Below are 16,822 nucleotides of genomic sequence, written 5' to 3' on the forward strand. Positions count from 1 at the left end.
ATAGTACTTCATTTTGAGAAAAACTGTGCGGTGATTTTGTACTGTGCGATGATTGTGCCACAAGAAGCAAAACTGCAGTGTTTACAAAAATAGTCAAATATCAAACGTAATGAGTCATGGAGTTTTAAAGCAATATGAAGAACCTGAATATGCTGACACTAACCAAACATTTCGAAAAGGAGTTAGGAAAAGAACACAAATCAAAATTTACGCCGAAATTACAGCAGTACTTAAGTTTAATTATAATGAGCTTTGTTTCTAAATTTAAACATTACGATATAATTTGTTTCTAGAGTCCTTTAGAATTTTTCGAAGAAAGAAAATCGAAGATATCCGCAATGCCCTTAGCCGGGATTCGAACTCATGACCTCCCGAATACGCGTCGAGCATGTTTCCAGTTACATCACGGAGTCAAGCGGAAAGGAAGAAGAAAAGACCTAATATTTTTAGTCACAACTAATGCGTTTGTTTTAGTTTAGTGTGCACGGAACGTAACTTCTAATTTCTCAACCCGAGAAATTACCAAACTGCTCATCGCTCCGTCCTAAACTATCAATAAAGTAACTTCAGAGAAGAAAGCTAAAATTAACCTTTTTATTAGTTCGCCTGCCTAATATACTGGTTATCATAAATTAAGGAAAAATCACAAAAATCACGAATACTGAAAAAGTTACATGTAGAATTTTATAAAACTTACCCGCAATATACAACATATAGTAAGGTATCAAATAATATAAAAATAAATTACCAGACAATTATGGTAGTATAGAAATTAGCACATGTATAAAATGAACAAATCGAAGGTGTCAGTTTGCTATAGGAAAAGTACCTTCAATATGGAATATGGTCGCCTCTAGAAGTAATACAGCGATGCGTGATGCTTTCAATTATGCGGTCTATCAGTTCCATAGGAAGTGAGAGCCATTGCTCTTGTAAAGCAGTTGCAAATAAGGCAAAGGTCTGAGGGGGCGGATTGAGAGCAGCTAGACGTCTCTCTAAAGCATCCTAAAAGTGCTCGATAGGATTCAAGTCCGGGGATCGAGCTGGCCACTCCATGCGCATAAGTTTTTCCTGTTGAAGATAATCATCTACGATGCAAGCCCTGTGGTGTCTTGCGTTATCGTCCTGTAACAGGAAAGCATCACCTATTGCCCCGGCACATGGTCGCACATAAGCATCAAGGATGTCATCTTTATAAACCGGAGCATTCACGGTTTCCGTTGGAAAGACATAGAGGTCTACGCGTCCACCCAAAGAGATGCCACCCCAAACACAGACACTGCCCCTTCCATATGCATCTCTTTAACGGATGTTTGACAGATGATAACGGGTTCCAGGTTCTCTCCATATCAAATAACGCCTACTATCGCTTTCTAGACTAAACCTAGACTCATCCGTAAAGAGAACCGCCCTCCATTGATCAGGCGTCCAGTGGACATGTTGTCGTGCCCACTGAAAACGGTACCTCCTATGGCGTGACGTGAGCGGGACACAAATGACTGGTCGCCTCGCATACAGACCACCTTCGTGAAGCCTTCTACGCACAGTTGACGTTGACACGAACCTTCCGGTGGCTGCAGCAAGGGAGGATCTAAAAAGAGTCGGAGTAGCGGTTCTAATCCTGCGTGCACATAATGTCAAATATCGGTCATCGGCGCTCGTTGTAGCAGTTGCCCGTCCTTGGCTGAACCTCTAGATGCCGAATTAATTAGAGAACAGGGTTGAAATCGCCTCCAAAGTCTATGAACCACAGAAGGACTCACATTTACCCATCTGGCCACTTCTTTTTGACTTTATCCTGCCTCTAGTCTCCCAATGGCTTTCCATCGTAGTTCTGCAGGCAAATGATGCCTGGAGGTCATTGTAACGAATTGGCTATCTTACATTTCTGATGTCACTATCACAGTAAAATATGTGGGCTTGCTCTCAAACATGGACTTTTATTCTCCTCGCAGATGACGTATTCCGAGTGCAGCGCCACTAATTTGCATATTGCAGTTTTACTCGGTTACTCTTATTTGGCAACATATTCAAATTTCACACGGTTTGGCGTATTTTTGAGGAAGTTATCGCTATTTTTGTGATTTTTCCTTAATTTATGATAACCACTGTAGTACATAACGTGAGTAACTGCAAAAATAGCTTATGAAACACGTGAAAATAATAGAAACAAAATTAAAGTCAATCATTATGCATTAAAATGTGAGATTTACCAAACAAAGAACTCCCACAAGCTTTGCCTGAGCGACTCAGGAAGCAGGCATTCAAATTAAGCGAGCAGCTTCGTGTAGCAAGGCTAAATCAATTCCAGTACTTCAGAATACGGGAAAAAGTAATGACGTGTTATGGAAAATGTTATTTATTATTTTTGTTACGCATTATTTTGTTGTGTACAGTTATTACTTATTATTTTACTGTAAATAATGAATTTGTAATGCTCTTATTTAAGAATTAATGTTTAATATTTAGTATTGTTTAAACTTTAACTCAATTACGGCAAAGCTCTTTTAAGTTTAGCTGAAGAGTTTGATACAGTAAAAGGGCGCGGATGTATTTCCGTGTCTCACGAAGCGGCTTCTTTGCGGGTCAGGGGTCGGACTCCCCAGCTGCAATTTCCTCTTTTTTTTTCGCGGGGTTGACCACTTGTTTACTGTGTGTAGGCGAGAGAGTATTTTTAAATTAGAGAATTAATTAGAGAACATGGTGACATGTTTATTACTTACGGATGTCGCAAGTTTAACTGAATTAATGTTGGAAACATTCCTCTGTTGCGTGGGAACTAAGGGTACGTCATTTTTGTTAGGGGTCTAAATTAATTCGAACTTTAGAGGCTATTTATTGCCTCTGTTCTAGTTGGCTAGGGGGAATTCAAGTTTTGTTTAAGATTGGCTAAATTTTTAATTTTTTAATGTTTTAGCCAATAGTGAATTAGAGGTGTTTACGTTGTGAGCGTCTACCGAGGTTTCTTAAGCCATTGCACGGAAGGAGGAGAGAGAATTTTGTGAGATTCGGTCCAGTTTTGATCTACTTTTGAGAGGAGAATAGCCCGGCGACCCTTTGTAGATGACCGCGGTTAAGGTTAATACTGTTTATCTCAAAGCTACTGGCTGCGGGGACAGGTCCGAGCTCGTTGCGGGCTCCCATCCGTTAAACTGAGGCGAAATTGGATGAAGATCTGGGGGCTAGGTCCAGCGTTTTAATCATGTTTCTGGCGTTTTTCACTTGTGGAAGAGTTGAATCTGAATTGCTCGCGCTGAAATTCCAGTTTACTTTGGAAACTTCGGAAAGAGTCCTCGACTCCTAATGTCTGCCGTGGTCTGTTGTCATCTGTTGTCAATCTCCTTCTGTTGTCTTCAGAGGAACTTCGAATTTTGAGTTAAAATGCTGCTAGACGGAGGATAGTCCTGGAACATTGAAATGAAAATGCCCGTTGTGCTTTGAAATGAAAATTGCCGTTGTGCTTCCCGTTGAACTGACTTCAGTATCGGTTATCCTGACAACAATGAAGTTTTGGCAGTTATTGTTTCGACAGTTTTATGACTGGATCGTAGCTCCTCGAGTCTCTCAGACTTGTGTTATTCGTGAGTGCATATTTTTATTTTCATTTTTGCTTTCCTTTTAATAATCGTTAGGATTTTGGAAGCGTCAAATTCTAAAGCTTGTAGACAAAAATTTGAATAATTTTTGTTACTCAATTTATAGCTGAGAAAGTGGTTTTTATTTTTATTAATGTTTTCAACTGTGAGAAGTTATAATTGAACTAATTTGAGGGAGTGAAATTTTGTTTTAATGTTTATTTGCTATGTTCATTTAATTTCAATATGACCAAAGATAAATATACTGATATGTCACAGTTGAAAGAAATAGGATTTATTCTAAATTAGCTTTATACATGAGTTTAAATTCTTGAGTACATGTTAAAAAGATTAATAACTGTGAGGTGTTTCACTATGATTTTTGTGTGAATTGAATAATGTTAAAAATGAGATTGATATGAAAAAAACTATGAGTAACTTTTAAAAAAGATTTTGTAAGGGTAGTCTAGCCAGCTATTTTAAATTATAATTTTATGATTGTTTAATAAATGCGTTTATTGTTTATTGATTTAATTAGTATATGTTTATTTTGAGTTTTATCTTGTGGTCTGCTGTAGGTCACCTATATGATCCTTTGCGGAAAATATGGTTATTTTTTAACCTGGGTAGTAGAAAATCAGTTTTAAGTGTTTGTGACTTTACGACCAGCTTATTTAATTTATTTTGATTTTGTGTTTAGACTTCTTTGGTGGGAGATTTATTTTTCCCAGGTGTTTTGAAGAGTTCTGCGCTGTATTTTAAAGGCATTGGGTTTATGGCTATCTCTAGATTTGTAATGAAATTTATATGTTTTCAGGTTGAAGATCTGAATTAGCTTTATTTTAGTAAAAGATAGCGTGTTAATGATTTTGTTGTGGAAATGCTTTTTCACATTTTGTTTTGACAAATAATTGTTGAGTCTAACAAAACACCAGGGACGAATCTTTCACATTCTTTGATATATAGGGTTAGGATTTTGATTATGACAATAGTAAGTAGTAAGTATTTAATTTAGTTTTAGTAAGAGTTTTTTTATATTGCGGCACCAAACTGTAGCTAGTTAGCTTAAAAGTTAAATGAAAAATGTAGTTTTAACGTTTATTTTCTACGTAACAAATGCATTTAACGGTTTCTGGCCAAAATCTCTCTATTAAGCTCCAAATCTCTGTACTTATACACATTAACTAATTTGAATTTTAATAAAAGCTTACGAAAATACAAGCGACAGTAAACGCAAACATAATAGGATAACCGGTTAATAAAAACAAAACAGTGCGAGTGAAGGAATATATTGCTTTATAGTATTTTATTATTTCTCACAAAGTGTCCCATTTATCAATAAAGTCATTATAAGAATTTATAAGCAAAATGTTTTGAATTTTATCGTATTATCCTGATTTCCCAAAACATAATGCAGTTTTCTGGGAACTTTGTCGAACAGTGCTTGAAGAATTATCAAATATAGGCTAAGAAGCAGATTTTTAAGCCACAGAAAATTAAGAAGAAAAGCATAATTTCAAAGGAAATAACGGAACTCTTATCGATGTATTCCTGGATATGTGTTCCCACTGAAACTCTATTTAAAAACTCATAAAACGTTTAAGCAATAAAAAATAAATATTTTCATAATTGTGATAATTAACACCTAAAGTTGATTTTAAATTTTTTCATATTCTACGCGTAAACACTGGAAATTAACTCTCTGCAAACATTTGAGCATATTCTATGCAAACATTTCAGCAATCATTCTCTGAAAACCTTTGAGCAAATCATTAACTCTCTGCAAATATTTCAGCATATCATTGTCTGCAAACATTTGAGTAAATTATTAACTCTCTGTAAACATTTGAGCATATCATTCTCTGCAAACATTTGAGAAAATCATTAATTTTCTGCAAACATTTGAGCATATCATTCTCTGCGAACATTGAGAAAATCATTAACTTCTGCAAACATTTGAGCATATCATTCTCTGCGAACATTGAGAAAATCATTAACTTCTGCAAACATTTGAGGAAAATGTTGCTTCTATAACATTATTAAATAATTACTGAAAGATGCAAGTGAATGCATATCGATAAATATGAATTTGCTTATTTATATATTATAGATGTCCCATATCATGAATGACTGCTCGAAATCTGTGTTACAAACGCTGGAGAAACATGCCATAAGTAAAGAGCCAGTCGATTGCAAAAGGTAAGTTATTGTCCCTTTATGGTTGTGGTTTCTTTATGTGTATCATAAGTTCAAGTAGGTGTACGATGTTCAAATCGATTAATTATTGATTGATTAATGTAATGATAACGTATTTTATTTATCAGTGGGCTTATTTCAATTGTGAGCATATATCTATGTGAGTTTCTTTTCCGTGTGAGCATATTTCTAAGTGAACATTTTTCCGTGTGAGATTTTTTCTATGTGGGCATATTTCTATGTGGGCTCTTTTCTTGCGAGCATTTATACCTGTGAGCATTATTCTGAGAGCATTTTTCCTGTGGACATTTTTCCGGTTACCATGTCATTTACCCAATGGCTGCCCAAATTATCACACCAGGTGCAGGACCCCTATGCTGATATCGAAATGCATGCAGGCGACGTGCGTTTTCTTCAGAGCCTCCAGGCACGTATACGGCTATCAGAATACTACACGTAGAGCCGGGACGCGTTTGAAAAGACGACATTGTACCATTTCCGTATCCAGCTTTGTCGTCTGTCGTTCCGAATATAACGAATCAGAGTACGTAAAATACCACTGAAAAATTAGGGAAGCGTGGTTAATTCAGTCTGAAGATTTTTTCCATCGGAACAGCACGTGAGAAGGCTCCTGAACTCTCGACCAGAGAGACCCTTGCTGAAAAGCTACTCATACCATGAGGACTATAATTTACTTTCATAGCTATTCTATGAAACTCATTTTTGTAAAATGCTTCTCGTAATTGTAATAAATATGTTTTCAGTTTAAAATGTAGTAAGTCTTAAGCAACCTCGCAAATGCATCAATCATTATACGAAGTCAGATGCTATGCCAGTCTCCACTCCACTCACCACAGTAGTTACCCCAGCCACCCACAGGGTTGAATCACTGCCAGTTTCAAGAATTCCTCAAATTCTGCATTCAGTGTTCAATGCCATCATATTTTTGAGGAAGTAAAGTGGTTAACCCCTACCAAAGAGTTAAAGTGAATGTTTGATTTCAAGCAAGAAATACACTGCTGGTCATTCAAATCGCAACACCATGAAGCAAAGCAAATACAATAAAAATATTTATTGTAGGTAAACAGTGTGGCATGAAGACAAAATGATAAAATTTGTAACCAGTTGGGGTGTTTACAGGGAAGCGAAATTAATAGAAACAGCTGCCACCCCTGGCAGCTAAAACGGCCCTTACCCAGTTAGGCATGGAGTCGAACTGGGCTTGAATGACAGAAACGGGCCACTCTTTTCATGCTGCTTTAAGTCTATGACACATTAACCACCGTATTAGCTGGAGAGGGGTGGCGGGCCAGTCTCTTAGGCAACTCAGACCAGATGTTTTTAATCAGTGACAGATCTGGAGACTGTGCTGGCCAAGGCAGTAATCGAATACCTTGTGTATAGAGAAAGCTCAGAACACGACGTGCAACATGGTATCTTGCATTATCTTGTTGGAAGATGGCGCTTGGCAGACCGAGAAGATAGGCACAACTACTGGATGTAAGATATCAGAAAGTGCCAATCTGTTTTCAAATTACTGTCGATCCGGACTATAGATGTGCGTGTCGTGTACTCAATGGCTGCCCAAACCATTATTCCAGCTGCAGAACCCCTATGCCAATATCAAATGCAAGCAGACGACGTGCGGTGTCCTCGGAGCCTCCAGATCCATATACGGCCATCAGAACACTGCTCGCAGAACCGGGACTCGTCTGAAAAGATGACATTTTGCCACTCTTGTATCCATCTTTGTGGTTCGGCACAGCAGAGTTGCCGTCTTCTCTATGCTGCATTCTCAAAACCGAAGTAATGGTCGCCGTCCTGATAGTCCACGCAGCTGCACCGTACAAGCGAATACTGAGCGTGCTGCAAACATGCCCATTTCCGCACTAATGGTCCGCGATGTGTCGTACGGTTTTACAGTGTTGATGTCAAAATATGTCTGTCCACTCAGGCGTTAGTCATGGGAAGGCGTTGAGAGCCTGAATGCCGTTCAGTATGATCCTCAGCAACCTATAAATTCCATATTCCCATGACAATGGTTGCATGTCGACCAGTGCGGCGGGCGAATCACGGAACGATAATCCACACTTGCGATAGGCAACGATCCTGCCTCTATCGAATTCCGACATCTGCTGGTAAGCATTTCTTCTTGTAATTCCAGGCATAGTGAGCAAACTCCAACTTTACAAAGAGCTTTCCGAATGAGAAATCCACCGCACAACTTTTCTCTTACGCAGTGCTTCAGATGACGTTCTCCCTTCTGCGTCGTCTAAATGTGCTGACATACGTACTAATCGTTTGCATATCACAACTTCTTCTTTTCACATGATTTTGACGTCATTCCTTCCTGGTATTATAATTTTAATGATCAGCAGTGTATATTTTTTGTTTCTGTTCCTAATCGCTCCATTTCGTGTAACATCAAGCCAAAGGCGGGGAGGGATAAAATAAGCAGAAATGCTTCAATAAAGGGCAAAATTGCTTGGCATTGCTAATCGTTTTTAGAAAATGCGTCATATATAATTCGTCATGGGAAGCTAAAAACGCAAGCGTGGTAAAAGCATTTCTCGCCTAGAGTTGTCACCTAGGAAATCAAGATTGATGTTAGGGAAAACTACAGCTGTCAGTCGCCCAGACGGTGTAGTTGTTAGGGGAGTCTACTACGTGTAGTGGTTAGAGTAGTCTACCCGGGTTCGAATCCCGGGTAAGACATGTATGTTTATAAATGTATAATGTCGGTACTGTTAAGTGCTATTGTTGCGCGTCCCCGCATATCTAGCATTAAAAGATATGTCAAATAACACTGCAAAATATTGTTGCCGTTATGGCTCAGAACATAATTACATAACTTACATAATTATTACATTATTTCAGGGCTTGAATTTATCGGCTATTTTCTTAGGACTTCCTGCGGTTTTCTTTTCTTTTTTCTTGGATTTACTTTTCTTAGTAGAAATTAGAGTAGCAATTATACTCTGAAGCCTCGGGTAATCTTGAGCAATTACAGGCATCTCTTTGGATGTAGTCAGTTTTCTTCAATAATTCGAATAAGTAGAATCATTATCGCTATCATAATCGCTGAAAGTAGCATGCCAAGGTATTTTGTCCCTATCAGGTGATTCGCTCCATATCCGAGGAGAAAAAGCAAAAATGATATTTACCAAAAATCAAGAAGAGCAGTCATCTTCGCAAGAGAGAAACTACCTCATGCTGACTTTTTCTCGTTCATTTTTTTAACTCAGAATCTCATATTATAACTCAAAAAGCGTCCCATTTTTTAACTCAGAATGCACTCCGTTCTCATTTTTTAACTAGAATGCACAAAATTTATATCATCTTAAGAATTATCTAATCGTTGTCACGTGTTCTATTCAAATACTATAATCAATCTAAAACGATATATAAAAGAAATTAAGCAAAGAAGAAGAACAACAAAAAAATAAAAAAATAAGAAACAGTTTTTCACAGACAATTCAGTATTTCTCCTTCAATTAATTCGGTTCAGGGCAAAAATACATAAAATCTCAAAATGTACGTATTGAAAATTATGAAGTAAATCTTAAACACTTATTTCCTCGAAAAAATTCCAGAAAGGATTAAACATGATTTAATTCGCAATAATAAATGAAGGGTTATCTTTGTTATTGCGAAGCTTATTTTCTCTAGATTGGCAACAAATCTACTATTCTGTTGTTTCAAATATAAACAAGCAATGGCCACCATGGCAAAAGTTATTAGGCTTAGCGGCACTTAAACAACGTTTAAATTATTGATAATTCTAAAAATATTGCATACAGATTTACTAAAGGCATAAAAACCTTAACCAGAAGATAAGAACAGCATAATTCAATCATTTTTAAATCAAAAAATGTACAATTTACAAACATATAAGAATAAAGAAACTGTGATCACTGAGCCAAGTAACAGAGTGAATATATATACATGTACATATATTTATATACATTTGGTGCTGCCGATTGCACCCAAAACACGGGGTGCACATCTGCATGTTATAGCAGTAGTATATACTAAATTTCAGCTTTCTGAGGCTACTCGTTTTTGAGTTATGCGCGATACATACGTGCGTAAGCACAGACGTCACGAAAAATTCTCTTTAGAATTCATTTTAAATTAGTTTTACAATTTTTTGGGGAGAAGAGTCCTTTATTCTGCCCTTACGTACAGCTGTCAAGCAAAAACATCGTTAAATTGCATTGGATAGCGGTGAAAATGGATATTTGCTTTGAAATATGATGCCTGAAACTTTTCGCGATTACAATACTTACTTTTTACTTCATACAAGGAAGTAAAAAAGAAAAAAGCCAGTTATTTTTTAGTATGTTATATCAGCAAGTTAGCAGGTTTAGTGAAAATCTTACTCTTTTAATTTTCGACGATAATTGCAGATAAGAATGGGATGCAATCTTTATGTATTTTTACTTACGTTTCTTGCAGGTTATTTGGTGCTTTTACCATGGACGTCATTGCCACTTCAGCGTTTGCAACGAAGATTGATTCCCACAACGATCCTGATAATATCTTCCTGAAGAACGTGAGAAGGGCATTTGGAGAATTTACTGGCATACGGCTTTTGCTTTTTTGTAAGTATTCACGGAAGTAATTAGCTGTGCGATGAAAAACGGTTGTGTAGTTCTAGTGAATACGTAAGCACACACCTCATTCGTCGAAAATATTTTAACACAAGAATTTTATTCAGTAAAATTTTCCATAAACTGCCAATGAAATCAAAAATGTTCCAGTCTTTTCTCTGAAACGAATTCTTGCTCTTCGTTTTCTCACATTTACATATTAAAGAAGCATGTTTACGAGAATTTTGAGCTAAACGATTATACTCTCATTTTTAACACTAAAGAAAAATTAAAATATTAAAAACAGACCACACTAAATGAAGTTTGTTTGAAAGAGGAAAACTATTACATAGGTTTTCAAGTAATATAAGTAACTAGTAATAAACGTTTCGAAGGTGTAATCGTACTTTCTATTTCAGCTATTAGCAAGGAAATGCAACCCAGGATCACGAGCTGCTGCATAGATACAAAAAAGAAAATTCGAGAAAGGATATTAAATAAAACAAAGATTCGAGCATTTGAACATGGCAAAGCATACAGAAGCTCTCAGCCTAAAGAAAGGGATGCTGTTGTGAAGAGCTTTCTAAGGCAAACTGACTCATATTCACGTTAAGCGTGAGGAAAAACACACAAACTAACCATCCAAGTAGTAGCCTGTTCAACTGGATGAAACCAGATTGAACACCCAAAGTTTAATGGTTTTAACTCCTGGACCACTGATGAGGAGAAAGTTAGTTCATTTTAATGTTCGTCTGAATGAAACGCGGGTCGATCTTTCAGTACTCTGAAGTGATAATTACTCCGAGTTGTAGTATCTGGCGGCTGTTTGGTGATCAACAAAGCGTCCTTGGCGTGTTTAGCCTCTTCTCCAAGGAGGGTTACTGTATTTTAGGAGAGTTGCATGTTAGCCTCAGAAGAGGAAGGCACTAGATTTTGCTATGCTGTAGGAGCGACGTACTGCTTGAGTTTAATGTAATGCTTCGAATGTTATTTTAATAAATGTTTGTTTCGTCTTGTTAAATGGTGCCTTATTCAAGTACGAAGACGTCACACGCCTATTGTGGATCTTTAACCAAGAAGGAACTGTATGTGTATGAAAATCTTTTGAAACGTTAGTAGACTGAAAAAGATTTTTGAATAATTCTGGCAACAAACACTACCTGTCCTATCATGTGTTAATAGGAACGCTAGCCGAATTCTTCTGTGTCAGAATCTCTCTCTACATCATACAACTTTGCATATATGGCATATATGCTATTGCATATTTTTACGGATTAAATACTTCGGGATAACGCTATTTGAGTTTAGGAACTCAGCCGCAGCATGTTCACCTGACACATCAGTGCATATTTAGTGAAATTTTTCCAAACAGAAGTTTAATGTTCTAATGTGCTATTTGAAGGATCTGTCTATTTTGACCATTAAGTCATTCTAGCAAGGAATATTGTAAGTACCTTAGAAGTGAATATTAGCAATAGAATCTTTAAAGCAACAAAGTGCAAAATTTAATAAGAGGAGTAGATGAGTTTTAAGTTTATGCAAAATATGTGAAATTTCCTAACTAATCGAAGGAAAAACACAAGAGTAATTACCAAATTGCATTATATTTTGCGTAAGTATAACTTTCATATTATCTTAATTCGAAATTTTGCCTTTAATAACTCTATTCCATATTAGAACTCTTGTGAATGCACAGTATTGCTTGCTCCCCATACATTGGTTAAACTAGACAAATACTGAAATTTCGTGCTTAGGAACTTGAAAGTATTCTGGGAAACTATAAAATCATAAATTATATACTATGGAATAAGTTTGGTCGGAAAATCTTACTTTTCAGCCATCAAATTTATTTAACTAACTCTCAAGTTGAATAATTAAAATTCCTACAAGTTTCTTTCATCCATAAAGTGACCTTCTCTTTGTCTTAAGGGGAATGCTAACAAGCTACTGCCTATATATATATCTAATTCTTTAAAGAATAATATTTCTGGTTCATTTGTCAGTAGTAGAAGACGTTACATATATCTTATCTGTCACTCTGAAGGCTCTTTTCGAATGCTCTTTTTCTGTGTCTCTACATGTGGACACCTTTCGTTTCGCATTTTGTTGCCAGCTGTCGGCGAAGAAATATTGATCAGAACTGCCACGTTTTTCTTATATTATGTTAAATATCTCTGCTAATATTCTCCATGTTTCTAAATAAAGATTATTCGAAACTTTATTATTAATCTAATTTATTTGATTATTTTTCCAACGCTAGCCGAATGATTAAAATCTCTGAACATCGAAATACATAGGTTAGCATTCCGGCAAATGACACATGTGTTTTTCTTTGTTTCATTGTAAATAGAATACGAGCCAGTTTCCATTAAAGTGCTCTCCACAACGTGCGTGCTTTCTTACGTATATAGCCCTTGTATGCTTTGCTGTAAGTAATGAAACATGAACAAAGATTTCATTATTTATCCAAGTTGCTTTGGTGAAATATTATTTTGCACTTTGTTTCTCAAGTTAGTTTCCTAAATTCGAATAATAATACAAAAATTCCAATTTTATTGTTTTGAGACAAAAATAATTTTATCAAACGTATTGTAATACTCCTTTGAAAAGAATTGTGGAGTGTACGTGTTCTTTTAGGGAGCATAAAACGTTGACTCACATAGCAATTTAGTATAAATAAAAATGTTGTTTTAATTTAGTATAAATAAAAATGTTGTTTAAACCTTCCTTCTGCAGTATCTATTCTTAAAAACATAGCAAGAACTCGCTACTTCTTCTTTACCTCAGAGAAGAAGTAGCGAGTTCTTGCTATGTTTTTAAGAATAGATACTGCAGAAGGAAGGTTTAAACAACATTTTTATTTAAAACAGATGCACACACTTCGTGCTCACAAACTACCACCACTTGTGGCTACGTAAATTAACAGAAAATAAGAATGTAACAAATCACTAGTAAATTAAAATATCTAATGACTAACTCCTTAGCTTAACTAATGCAAAGTCGGCTGCACACAGCAAAGCCGAGACGGGGAAAATTAGTATAAACCGAAAGGTGTCTAACATCGGCTAGAGAGCTAAATTCAAACAAGCAGCATAAACTCGAAACTAAGTCCGCTACTACTCTTTTCGAACTCTTGATACGCAGCTTAAATGCTGCTTCTGAAACACGTTTAAACCTGAATACTACGCCATAACAAAATTTACATTCTGGCAGGAAACTGAAATCAGGACGGAAAGGAAAGGAAAACTAAAAATAATTGGTTAGAATAAAATAAATCCTTACAGAATCATTGGCATTTTTCAATCTAAAAATTTCACTTTTGCTTTCATCTTGAGGTTTATTGCATCGTTCATTTAATTTTATCAAATCCAACAACTTTTTTAAAGAAAATATCTAATCTCTTTAATATGTAACCATAATTCTGCAAATTTTTAATTCGTCAGCATATTTTAACGGAAAGGAATAATTCAAGATAATTAATAGTAGCTAACGAGAAATGTTTATTAATAATATTTATAGACCTTAAAAACTCCTGATTTGTTAAATTTTGTAGTATACATAAAATGGTCAAATTCGATTAAATCCTCATACAATTAATTTGCAGAAACCTTGCAGTATTAAGCCATAACCATTAGTAGAGTTATAGAGTTAGCAAAATTGTCTTCACAGTAGCTAAACGTGTATAACTAGTTGTTAAACTACAACTGAACTGAGAAATACGTGCCATGTTTCCGAAGTTCTGGAATTTAATTTTTGTTCAATTCTTAGAACTTAACAACGCTATCGGCCAAAGAGAAGATTTCACATGCTTATACAGCTATCTCGTGCTCTGTTGTTTAGTCCGGTTTAGTTGTTTGAGTGATAAAGGCGCATTTTTGTAGCACCTTTTTTGCAATTATGGAAAATGCGAAGAGCTATCATTTTCTTTTTGTGGAAAGAGTGTCTGAAAACTTTAGAAAATGTTCAACGGCTGTTGTTAAGGAACATTCTGTTCTCGCCTCCATTTCCATCTGAAAAAAACCTCTTTGGTGTGGTCGATTTGAGAGTATAATTGTGCCATAAATAGGTGGATGGAAGGGACGTAGAAAATATTCTTTGAGGACGGCTTGGAAAAAATTGAAGTTCGTTCATTTAATTAAATAGAGATTGTGTCAAAAATTGCATTGTAATATCGCTGAAAATTTGAAACAACAAATGTATGACTAAAGTCCTAAACATTGGAAACACCTTATATAATAATAATAACAATAACTGAAATTTCTCATATTTGATTTAAAGTTTTTCATCTTAATGTTGCATGTTTGTCATTCTGACGTCACCTAAGTACCTACAAAAAGCATTTTTCCAAATTCAATGATGTCGCTATAATAAAAAACAGTTTTTTAATTTAAAAGCAAAGATGATTAATTAATCTAGCCAGTCATGGAATGGAAAGAGAAGGATTAGTACGTTGCTTAGCTTCCAGTAATTTCGATAAATGAACCTACGCGATGCTCAAAAACTGTTGCTAGTGCAGTTTAGAAAAATGCCCTGCTTGCCACTTAGACAACGACTAAGTCCATAATTATTATTTCGCGTAAACATATCATGAAAAACTAATATCTTTGTGAGTATTGCCTTTTCGGAAAGCAGAATGTTCTCTTTCAATACTAGTTTCCAGTAATGAAAGCTATAGGGCCCTCGAGCAGCATTTTGTGATAGAATCATTATCAACTGCTGAAAATTAAACATGTTGTCAGAACAACAGAGGTAAAAATATCTGTTCTTTATGGTAGCCCAGTACGTTTAATCAGCCTTATTTAGATAGTCAAAAACTTCCACTTAAATATGGGAAATTTCCCTTTTGCTGCCCCAAGCAAAATTACGTCAATATATACAATATATACGTATCGTTAAGGTGACCAGGCAATACTGAGACTAGCCAAGATTGTAATAGCACAACTGTCTATTGAACTTTCAACCAGCATCGACCGAATTAGATTACAGAGCGTACCTTTGCCCATTCATAAACTGTGCATATGTTGAAAATGCGTTATGCAGTCAAAACATTTTGAAACTAGAACATAAATAAAATACTTACTACATTTAAATTGAACACTATCCCCTTTTGAATCCCTTTGTGCACCAATATACCACTGGCAATGCTTTTACTTTTTTTGAAAGTCTCATTTTTCTATTGCGCCAGAACCATCTGTAATTCACTGTAAATGTGTTTTAGGGTATTAAATTACCACCTTTCAACTAGAATTTCTGCTTGAGAAAGCGAAGCAATCATACGGAGTTAAATTTGGCTCGTAAAGTGATGAAGAATATGATCTTGTGTATGACTTAAAAGCTCCTTATGTTTAAATTCTGCGTTAGCGAGTGTGCTTTCATGTTGCGCATACAGTTGCTGTCTAGTCACAATTAAATTCGATTAAGTCTCATATTAATAATCTGATATGTGAAACGAATTCTAAATGTACAAACCCCTGATTGTAAAAATAAAGTCATTATTTTAATATAAAGGAAGTTAATGAAATCATTAAAACAAATATAATTTTCTTTTAAAATTTTGGGCCAAAATTACATTTTTTAATGTTTTAAAATTTATCAAAATGCTTTTAGATTAACAGAAATTTCTCATATTTGATTAGTAGAAGTTTCTGGCGTATGAAAGAAAATCAAATATATTCTTAACATTCGAGAGTTTGCGAGGGCAGTTATTAAGTAATTATGACAAGAAGTAATTAAGGCGAAGTGAAAATTGTGAGCAAATTTGTATGAAGCGCTTAAAGTGGATCTGATGTGTTTTTCCCTACACTGTAGCCATTAACATGACAGACGCAAAATTTCTGCTTTATAATTGTTATTATTACAATTATTAGCAAAAATGAAAACTTCCTGCTCATTGCGCTTTCTCTTTCCCCTGATATTAGAAAATGTATGAGTAAATAAAATAACGAACTTTTGATGTTAAGCCATTTTAGTAAATGTGTACTAATTCCAATGTACGCTAATCAAATCTTTCAGTCTTCTTACCAAACTGGTTAAGACTGGCATTAGGATTCAAAAGTCTTCCTACAGGAGATTTTTTCCGGAATGTGACCTTGGAAGTGATCAAAGAAAGAAAACAAAAGGGCTACGTAAGTAAAACTTCAAATCCTAGTTTTCTGAAAAGAAAAAAAAATTCAGAATTTTAGAATATCAAGTAATTTATAAATGCTTCTACACAGAAGAATAAATATATACATATAAGTCCTTCGTTCATCTGCATGTCCAAAATACAAAAGTTTGAATGTCTTTTGAAAAGAAGTATTGGATTTAGTATTTCGGCTACAATAATGGAAATAAAAAGAAAGTGTTCATCGCTACCTGAATTCCGAATCAGGTCGAGGTCACTGTAACGTCGAAATATGGTGAGCGAAAATTTATTTTTAACAGCGTTAATAATTAATGTGTTTTTCAACAAGTATGAAA

The 16,822-nt window shown here is 35.3% G+C and overlaps 1 protein-coding gene across 2 annotated transcripts in view; it reads left to right on the forward strand.

Annotated features, from left to right (window-relative positions):
- LOC118181597 (cytochrome P450 3A56-like) overlaps window positions 1-16,822 on the forward strand; it is a 62,625-nt gene that overhangs the window by 23,848 nt on the left and 21,955 nt on the right. For both annotated transcript variants that reach the window (XM_085817348.1, XM_035350752.2), the window contains exons 6-8: window positions 5,686-5,774; window positions 10,230-10,375; window positions 16,376-16,488. In XM_085817348.1, coding sequence (XP_085673474.1) covers window positions 5,686-5,774; window positions 10,230-10,375; window positions 16,376-16,488 — 348 coding nt within the window. The remainder of the gene's footprint in view (window positions 1-5,685; window positions 5,775-10,229; window positions 10,376-16,375; window positions 16,489-16,822) is intronic.

This window comes from Stegodyphus dumicola, chromosome 1, assembly GCF_044657685.1.
Source record: "Stegodyphus dumicola isolate Sdum_Otavi_A_Nest chromosome 1, ASM4465768v1".
Taxonomy (NCBI): Eukaryota; Metazoa; Arthropoda; class Arachnida; order Araneae; family Eresidae; genus Stegodyphus; species Stegodyphus dumicola.